The following is a 10,561-nucleotide window of genomic DNA, read 5'->3' as shown; positions in this document are numbered from 1 at the left end:
TTGAGAAATAATTATTCAGAGATATTAATTTTTGATTTAATTGAAATATAATGTTTCGACCCCACTAGTGCCGTTTATTTGCCTAGTTATGAACCATTAGTGGTTAAGCAGCACATCACAAATTAAAAACTATAGCACGTGACCTGTGGTTCATAGAAGTTGGATACATAACTGGGGGGCCGAAAAAGATATATACCTTGGTATAATGATGAAATAGCGCGTTCTTGCTGCATAAAATTGTTTCTTCCTTATTTATAGCTGACTTGATATGTAAACCTAGAGTAATGTTTCATTGATCCCCGCTGAATGTTATTTATATATTGTATTTGCGTACATATTTTCATAGCTGTAGTTGTCTTTCTGAATTTCCTATAAATTGAAAAATAGCGGAATACTTTTTGCTTGGAGAAACATCAAAATGAGTGTTTTCAACGCCTAAAGAACAAATTAGACATTCTATGCTACCAGTTATTGTCCAAAGTCAACCTTTTCAGACAGAGTTTGGGTCGCAGGAATTATCAACAGACTTTCTGTTTGTTCCCCTGTTTGGACCGTTAGGAAATCTAATTGCAAATACTAGACTTAGCCATGTTTCGACCTAAAGTCCTCGCGAGTGTGTTAAATGAAGCAAATGAGTCTTCAACGGTGCCCGATCTTCGTTCATACGGAGGAGAAAATTTCACACTGCTTTTGAACCGAGAAGGAGCTCTGCTAGCTGCATCTGCAGCCCACAACGCCTCATCTTCCCCGCCTGGTTCCAATCAACAACCGAGGGTAGTATCAGCTATTGTATCTACAGTGTGGGCTCTGGCTTCCCAAAATGTGGCTGCGCTGGAGGCTGATCCTCTGAATGTACTCATTGTGGATTGCGAGAAAGCCAGGTGCAGTATATATTGCTTTGGACGATAAAAAACTTGTACGGAAAGTTGATCGGATCTGACTGATTTGACTTCTGGTAATTTGCTTACAATCCTGACTGCTTGGCTAAGCGATTTAAATTAGGGGTAGAATTTAATTTGGGGTAGAATTTTAGGAACAAAAATTATCCGATTAGACAACATACAACTTCAGTCCTGTCGTTAGAGGGCAATGTTTCCGAAATCATTTGGTTATGTTTAGGAAAACTAAAACTCCGACTGGGAGTGTAATATTTTGAGCAAAATTCAATTTAACTATCATTTGCAACAATTGATGACGTTTTTTTAAGTTGTGTTACCAATAGTTGACGAGATTTTTAAATAGCCTTCTTTGTTTGAATTTTGGATTCCAGTTGTTGCCCTCTATGAAAAGTTAACTATTCGCGCCAAAAATTTTGTATAAGACTAAAAATAATCTTTAAGATAAATACTTTTGTTTTTCAAAATGAAATCTTCCTAAATTTAGGAAGGCCATCACAATCTACTATAGGGATAGTGGAGGGAAAATTTTGTAATCTTTTGTAAGAGAAACCAACTCGATAAATAGTTGTCAGAAAATCAATTTTTTAAAACTTAAAATTTTAAAAATTTTCTCCATTTTTTGACCTGCAATTCCATTAAAACTGCTGACTTAGCTTGAGTAAACTAAATTGTGATTCATGTGGCTTTCAGTATCTAGCGGCAAGGTAATGTGGTATTACAGCTGCGAATGCTTTTTTGGAAATTTTATAGCCATAGTTCCCTATTGTTAACGCTTTGTCTTTTATAATACGTCTATCTCTTTCAGTTCAATTTGCGCTCCATTACAATGCTTATTTTTAGTTATCTATGAATCAAGAGAAGCAGTTATTGTAAATCTGTGCGTCTTTTTAATGAAAATTTTTGCTTGACCGTTTGTCGATTTTTCGAGTTACTTTTACGCCCTTGACTTTCTGCGTTTCTGCGTGTTTTTTCACTTTAAATCTTAAAAGTGGTATATATTAACCTCTAATGAGGTTATTTGAAGCCCCCTTTTGAAATTCTTAGTCCCAATCAGGCTACATCCCTCACCCTACTGAAGCAGGCTGCAATTAATTAGAGCACCCACTAGCCGTTCGAGATCAATTCTTCCGACGTTAGTCGGCTATCTTTTTTTCAATTACCAAAATTTAGGAAGTTTTTTTGAAAAAAATAGACAAAGTGCTTTTTAATTTCCGAATATTTAATAATATATATTGTTTATGGTTGATACAGGAACAAAAACATGCGGTTTACAATGCATACCAATTATGAAAGACCACGCTTTTTGCTTAAATACACGTACAAATTATAACTGCACCAATCAAGAGTACACTATTAGGTCTGAGTGACCTGTTTTCATATTCCTCTTGCGGAGAAGTTATTTTAATGTGACTAATAGGGATACAATCAAATTGGATAAGAAGCAAAAAAAACGAGCAAGTTTTTGAATTTCGTTAGGTAAAATTATTCGCAATAATTGATCAGTTTCCAAAATGTGATTGCCTGAAAATTTATGTGCCAGTTTACGTGTCTCGTGCTCGTTGAGACTTTTTTTACCTTGTCTTCAAACTTATTCTCGATATTTAAATCTACGTTTAAAAGTGTTGTCACTCTATTATCCAGATAATTTTTTTACTCGATCGGTTGCTGGTTGAAACTTTTTTAAATATACCATTGGAAACATTTTTTCTCTGCAGTTGAGCAAACTTGACAATGTAACAATTTTGCATTTTTCGCCGAGTTTACACCCAAGTGTTTTGAAAAGTTTTTGTGTATGCAGTTTCTTAACAGTGTGAAATTTATGTTGCTCTCTTAAGGAGCTTCCGAGAGATTCAAATTTACGTTTGTGGAAGATAATTGAATTAAGCCTGTTGTTAATTTTTCAATGTTCTTTAATACGTTTTTGGAAATTGCCCCATAGATAAGACCTCCATATTGTGAAATCAGCTTAATAAAACTTTTAAAAATTGACTTGTTGTTAGAACTATTATCCTGTAAAAAATGCAACAGTATTTGAAGAGGCGTTTTACAGTGTTGTTGTCGAATATTTAAATGACTATGAATAACCTCACCTAGGTATTTGCAATTTTGTCGCAGACTCAATCGTTTCACTTCCAATGGTGAATTCCTTTTCAGAGCGAAAAATACATTGACCACTGGAAAACATGTTTTTCGTTTTCTTTGCGTTCAGACATATCCGATTCTCTTTTATCCAGTCATTCGTTTGTCTCATTGCTAATTAGTGATTTTTGTCCAAATGATTGTTCATGCTTCCCGTTACAATAGCTGGGTCATCAGCATAGAAAATCAGGTCCTTGTCCTTATGGGTTGATTTGATGTCGTTGATATAGATAAGAAACAAAATTGGTCCAAGAATAGACCCCTGATATACAATTGTTTCTACTACTTGCGACGATAACTTTTTGGTACCGATTTTGAAGTATTGTTTTTGGGTTTTGACAAACGATATAATTTGTTTCTACGTTTCCTTGCGAAAACCATAACATTAGCATTTTGCAACAATATTTTATGATCGAGTGTCGAAGCTTTCCTTAAGTCGTGTGATGTTCACCAAGGTATTTTGTCGACCAAAGTGGCAATGGCATTTTGTCGGCCAAAGTGGCAGTGGCAGTAGCGAAACTGCCCTATAGTTAGAAGGTTCGTCTTTTTCAACCTTGTAGAGTGGTGCCACTTCTACAATTTTAAAGTATTAGAAATTTAACCATTAATAAAGCCGGTTGCTACAGGAGCTGATATTTTTTCAAGAAAGTTTAGTTCAAGCCATAGCAATCCAAACAATACTTAGAGCAAGTCTTCTGCGAAACCTATTCTATCTTGGTTTTTTTTGCAGAAGATTGAATTGATTATCATCTGCGGTAGCTTGGTTTTAGGTATCGGTTCATTTTCAGGTTTTTCCACTCGCTAAAGATTATTGAAATTTCTTTACACCGTGAAATATTTCTTCACCGAGAAAAATTTTCGAAATTTTCCACCTTGTGAAAAATTGTCAAGATGATTTTTGGTTTTCCAGTTAATTCCCTGTAAATATTGAAAAATTCTCTTGAATTTTTCCCACTTTCGATCTCTATTTTTTGATAAATGTTCCATCTCTTTTCACTCACTAATTTTTTTCAAGAGGACATTGTTTTTTAAAATTGTTTTGCAAATTTGTGTTGTTCGGAATTCAGTTCAATCGTTTTTTGCATTAGTTGTTTTTTTTCTGGCGCTTCTCTTTTTACTTCGTTATCTATCCAGCTAGATTTGTCGGTGCTTTCCACTTTTTTCACGGGGCAAAATTTGACCAATACTATTAGCAGATTTTTCTGAAGACTAGAAAGCTGTTATGTCAATTGTTAGGTTTTAAGTAGCTAATTCCTTTAGTTTTCATCCAAAAAACGCGTGCCTCTTTCAGCACACTTATCTTCTATAATAAATACCGGAATCTCGAAGCTTTGCTCTGAACAAGATTAGTTTCTGTGGAAGCTGAAGCAACTGTTGGAATGACACAGTATGATGATCCGTAGCATCAAACTGATCTGTTCATTTTTCATTAGGACAATTAGAGAAAAATACCTAGGCACGTTTTTGTGGAAGCTGTTTCCTTAGTTAGCAATAAAATTTTGAGCTCTCAAGATTGCTCCCGTTCATTAAATTTATCAGTCTATTTTGGTCGGTTCCTTTTTGATGTAGATTTACGTTGAAGTCACCGCAGACAATTTGGAGATTTTCAGGTGATACAATAAGTTCATCGAGATACTGTAGATTTTGTTGTTAGTTTCCAACTTGAAAGTTAGGGCTTATTTTTAAGTAAGACCAACACCACGTATTTTTTTTCCGTGAACTGACTAAGAGGGAATGGTAACCATTACGATTGAAAATTTAATTTTAATTTTTTTTTCGGAAAGCCGGTTTTCTGTAATGCAAATCACCTCAGGAATAGTTTCAGCTTACTTCAGATAAACTTTAAACTCGTGAAAATTAGTTTGCAGTGATCTTATGTTTTGCAGCATTGAAGGCGTTTTAGGCACGCTTGCTTTGTTTGTGTCTGTGGACCACTAGTTCTGAAGTATAAAAGGCGGGTTCAATACACAGACGCGTTCAATCCTTTGCATACGTTTCTAGAAGAAAAAATTCAGTTTGATCTCTATAGCGAGTGCAAAACAAAGAAATAATAATAATGAAAACAATAATGATAAGTATGCAACGCTTTTTTATCCATTTTTTTTATGTTTGATTCTTCTCCCGGTTCATTGAACATCTTTAACAGATTTTGCTGAAATCACAGAGGGCTAATTTAAGAACGTGATCACAACAAGAACGTGATGTAATTATTTTGTCCGTTGACTTAGTTTTTTACTTTTCTAGTTTACGTTTTTTGTCCAGATCGTATTTTTTCCCGCAATTTAGAGAAATTTTCAAATAAGGGTAGGCAACGAGTTGCCTTTCAAAGGTCCTGGTACGATTTGGCAGGCTTTTATATAATTTCATGAAGTTTAAGAACAATTTCGATTTATTTATTTACATTTAAGGTGACTATTTTTGTATCTACATGTGACAATGAATATAAATCCAGCATTTTTGCCCTTAGTTTTTTATGTGTCGATTCCTCGAATGCTCTCAACAGTGTCCCTATAAAACGCGAATGGTTGTAGGTACGATTTCTTCTCAGTGTTTGTATTTTCGCGTGCATGTTCTTTTAGTTTTCCTTTTTTCAATGTTTTTTCTCGTAACGTTATAAAAGGGCTCATAGGGTGACATTTCATTATGCCCACAGTGTTTTGCACAACCGCAGTTAAGTTAATGGAGTCAGCTTTTGTTAGTCTAATTTTTGAGAAACTATTTCGCTGGCGACGCCTGAAGTTTTGCTGAAACATACGCCAGTTAGAAAGGCCAATAACTCTTCAACACTAAAACGTTGGAAAAATACTTTTTCGTAGCAAAAGTTTATAGATGAGAGGGTTCCGAACTTAATGCGGAAACACAGTGAAAAAATTATTGTAAATCTGTTTGTCTTTTTGCAAAATTTTGTTCGAGCTTGACCGTTTTTGCGCTTTTGTTATACGACATATTTTTATTTTGTGAGGGAATTTTGTCGCTTGGGTTCATCATTTTTGAGTGATCTAAATTTCTGATTCTGAACTAAAGTTTGTTTCTACTATATAAAGCAACCAGGTTTCTACTATGAACCACTCTCTCAAAAAAAACTATCAAGCATTTATTGTTTTCAAAAATTTTGTCTCCGATTTATTTGACAATTTACTAAAGGTTCCTGTATTTTCCTCAAAAGTACTAGTTTTTTGCATGCGTTTTTTCTCATTTTCAAAAAATTTGCGATGTTAGGATGAGGTCCTGATAAAACGCAGACAAAAGACACGGAGGTTTTTAGAGAGACACTTCAGGTAAAACGGCAAAGGAGTGGATACTTTTTCAAAACGCTTCTTTTGGGCTCTTTAACAAAAAGCTTTAATAAATTCAATTTTTTAATTAGTCAAACTGAGGTTAAGCCAGTGGAACTACCTCGAGATAGAAACAATCAACAGAAAAATAGGTGGTATGGGTATTTTTGTACACAAAGGCGACAAAGAAGAGAATTGAATCAAAGAGTATTACATTGTCTGCAAGCTATTAGTTTGGACATTTAAAATTGCGGTAAAACATACTTTGTGACTTGTATATACATTCCGCCCAATGCTACAAAAGCAGAAACCTTTGAAAAACTTTTTCTAGATTGAACAAGTATAACACCCAGTACTCTGCATATCGTGTGTGGGGACCTAAATGTTAACTTTTTGATGGAATCGGCAAAATCGACCCTGATAACCAACCAATTGGAAATGAATGCTTTGGCTCTTGTAGACCCTCAAACTCCACCGCGCGAAACAATTACAAAAACAGGTATTGAGGTTTTTTAACAAATTTCAAATCAAAAAGCTTTATTGGGAAAACTGAAATCAGCGACCATTACACGGTGGGACTAAAGCTTGTAAAAGGAGAGAAAAATTCTCAAAACTTTCAAATACTGACAAGAATGTGAAATAAACTAGACGATGATAATCTCCTCAATGAGCTCAACTCTTTTCTTCGCAAAATATTTGAATCAGTAAGCGGCCTATTTTTCACAAGTAATTCTAACCGGTGTTCAGAGATAGGCGAGAAACTGGTTGAGGCACCGAATACTTTTTTACCATTAAAGCGATCAAAGCAAGGCGACAAGATAGACTGGATGCGTTAGTTAACAACAAAGTCTCAAAGTGATAAAGAAACGTACGAAAAACAATCTAAATTGTTGGAGAAAAAAAAGATATTAGAATTTAATGAAAAGCAACAATGACAGAAGCTGGAAACAGAAACTGCAATATTTTTCAGTTCGTTGACGAAGTAGTCAAAATCAGTGTGTATGAAAAAAAGTAGAAAGAACTTGGGGATTGAAAACAGTAGAAAAGAAAAGTTCAATAATAATTTCGCTGCAATAGGAGCTAACTTAACTAAAAATTTTCTTTCACTAAAACTGACAAAGAGCAAAACAAACAAATTTTATGTTTTTCAGGAAAATTGATATAAAAGAAGTTACTGCGGTGACTGCTAAGACTAAATAAAGTACAGCACAGATTGCTATAATTTGAACTACGACTTTATCAAAGCTGTATCGGCAAGTGTTTCCCCTGTTCTGACGATGCTTTTCAACAATTGGAGGGATATTTTCCGAAGTAAAATAGCATCCATAACACCACTCCAGAAAGGAGACAAGAGCAAACCAGAGACTACAGACCCATCTCATTGGTATCCATCATCGGCAAAATATTAGAATTTTCGATAGAATTGAAAACTTGAGAAAAATTCCAGATACTGTAAGTTATCAAATTTGGGTTAAGATCAAACCACAGCACTACCGACGCAATTGTTTAGAAGTTATCAGAGTGAATAAACAAAATAAAGCAAATGAAATCAAGCTTACTTTTCTGGACTTAAAAAAGCATTTGATACGGTCGACCATCGAATTCTCCTAGAGAAATGTTAGACTATGGATTGAATGGTAAAACTTTGAGCATAATATCTTCATTTCTGCACGACATAATACAGATAGTAAAAGTGAATGGAAAAACATCGAAGTCTTGAGAACTGTGGTTTGGATTACCGCACTTCGACCGCTGCTGTTCATTCTTTATTTTAATGACATTTCATGTAAAAACGAAAACAGAGATTATCTTTTTCCTGACGATACCGCTATACGGGAACTCAACAAACAATAGAAAGCAGAGACAATTGGCTTTGAACAATGTTACACAGTGGCTAGAGGAAAATTAATGAACACTAAATTTCAAAAAGACAAAGACAATGTCTTAGACAAAAAGCCAGTGAAGACGAATTTTCATACGTTAAAAAAATAGAAAATGTGAAAAGTTTCAAGTGTTCTAGATGACCCCATAAGTTTTGCCGATTATAGCAATGGTATCCAGTAAAAACAGCCAGTTCACTGCTTTGTTTTATCGTTTGAGAAAATTCTTAAGAGTACCGCTTATGATAAGAGTTTATAAGACCTATGTACAGCCAGTCATTCAGTACGGAGTCCTGGCTTAAGGGCCGACCAAAAAAGCGTCCTTAAGCCTATTGATAACGAAGTAAACAGATTGCGTAGAGAACATTTACAGCACACAGAAGCTTCATATTTACGAACTGCTAAAATTGCTGATAAAAGTGATACGAAAAGAGTGCAATGTCAAACATCTGCAAACAAGAAATCGAAGAAAATGAATTAAATTTGATGGGATGAAAAAAGTTAGTTACCTTAAACTAATTAACTGCTCAATCGCTGTAAGCTTGAGAAAACTATGCAACGGCTTCTTAACTTTGGACCCTACTTTTTTCAAAAGTTTAAAAAAAATGAAAGAAAAACAAACTGAAGTTTTTTCTAAAAATTTCCCTAAAAACTATGTTATTGGTTCCTTATTCATAGAAAACTATATTTTTGGCTAATTGGGGCCATCAAATTTTTAAACTGTATACTGCCGTTTAATTCCAAAGAATTTTGTTTTGGTTTTATTTGAAGTTTTTTTAGACACATAGTAAGTCTTTTTCTCTCCATTAAACTAATAAACTGTGTTTGTTTATCTTTCTCACAAAGGCGCCTGAAAACGATCCATAGGGGTCAATAATGTCCTTTCGGAGCGCATGTGACATTTGAAAATAAATTGTGTAAATGCGCATTTGTACTATGCGTAATCCGTAAACAATTTATTATTGTGAGCGAACGAAATGTGAACCCATTGAAGCTTAGTGGTTAAGATGCCAGACTTATATCCCGAAGGTCTGGGACGCGACCCGTGTGGGGTCGTTTTTTGTACCTATAAAACACTTCTAATTCTATGATATACCCCCTATAAATTAAATTGCCCCGCCTGTCGTTCTAATTTCTCATAACTGGACAAATGTTTTGAAAGAAGCCTCTGAAATGCTTCACTCTCTGAGAATTCCAAATGGCGAGCAAACAAGGCATTCAACAGTAAACTTCACGCTGTTTGATCTTTTCAACGTCAATTTGCCTCTACCATTCATGTATACATTATTAAGCTGAGTTAGAGGAAAATGTACCCATTGTATTGGTAATCAGCTGTCCGAAGTTTTATTACTGCGATCGAATTGCTATAACCTAATTTTTTGTCCTGCTGTAATTTTTTGACCTGGTTTAAAAATCTACTGGGGCTACTTTGTTGCAAAATTAGTACCTGTGACAGCATAGTTCACAATATACTGTATTTGGTTATTCATGGCACCGTTAATGAGATAAACAGTTATTTTGATGTTTCAGAATCGCAGTAACAAGTGTTGGAAATGGTGGTCTCTTGCTCTGTATGTACTGTACAACCAAAGGCATCAGTCCATTAAACAGCTCAGTGGCAGCTCTTCCTCCAATGGGAATGCTCAAGGTCAAATTGGACGCCCTTAAGCGACACTTGGACGAACCTTTAAGTCAGATCGCAACAACTGTTGCCTGATTTATGATTTAGTCGAAATGTCATATGCAGAAACATTGCAGCGTAGTAGTAATAGTTGCGTAACGTTTAGAATAACAATTTTGAAATCCTTAATGCGGTTAACTCTGATGTCTATCTATTAAATTGACGCCATAACTTTCTTGAGGCAGAGATTTAATGGAGTTTTCTAAGTAAATTAATTGTCCTACTAAATTAAACGGTTCAAATTTGGAATCGGGAGATGTATTAATTACTGAAGCGTATTTTAGAAACCTTCAAAATTTTAAACCAAAAGTAGATCACAGATCATCAGATTCGCTATGAAACGTTAATATTGTAAAAATTAATACAGTTAGTAGACCGCAGCTATTAGCAGTTTAGTTTGGTGTTACTCTTCATCCGTGAACCTTTCAAATCTTTCTGCTAAATTATATCCAACGAACTGTTTATAGTATTAGATTATTCTAAGTTGTATCTATTTTTCTGTACTTGGAGTGAATAGATAGTTTCTTCAACTTGTTTTCCTTCAATTTTTAAGTGAGTTCGAACACATCTAGAGGCAAGTTTTTCTGTCTCCGCTTAATTGACCTAAGCGTTGTTAAGGATTCTTTAGTAATTGTTCGAATCCACCATGAAATGTGGGTTAGGAATTTCATACAGTCCCCGACATTT

General features: G+C 34.7%; 1 protein-coding gene across 1 annotated transcript; it reads left to right on the top strand.

Moving 5' to 3' along the window:
• Window positions 1–473: 473 nt before the first annotated feature.
• LOC142349810 (ragulator complex protein LAMTOR2-like) lies at window positions 474–10,404 on the top strand. Its single transcript, XM_075401593.1, has 2 exons — window positions 474–881; window positions 9,724–10,404. The coding sequence occupies exons 1-2, from the start codon at window positions 589–591 to the stop codon at window positions 9,908–9,910; spliced, it is 480 nt and encodes a 159-aa protein (XP_075257708.1). The 5' UTR covers window positions 474–588; the 3' UTR covers window positions 9,911–10,404.
• The last annotated feature ends 157 nt before the right edge of the window (window positions 10,405–10,561 follow it).

Source organism: Convolutriloba macropyga, chromosome 11 (assembly GCF_964194025.1).
Source record: "Convolutriloba macropyga chromosome 11, txConMacr16.3, whole genome shotgun sequence".
NCBI lineage: Eukaryota > Metazoa > Xenacoelomorpha > Acoela > Convolutidae > Convolutriloba > Convolutriloba macropyga.
Note: the sequence above shows the minus strand (reverse complement) of the source record. Positions and strands in the feature narration are given on the sequence as shown.

Bases quoted from the DNA above. Each gene is read 5' to 3' on its own strand.
- LOC142349810 (XM_075401593.1), top strand. From the start codon at position 589: ATGTTTCGACCTAAAGTCCTCGCGAGTGTGTTAAATGAAGCAAATGAG. The intron at 882-9,723 runs GTGCAGTATATA...TTGATGTTTCAG, and splicing joins GTGGATTGCGAGAAAGCCAG to AATCGCAGTAACAAGTGTTG.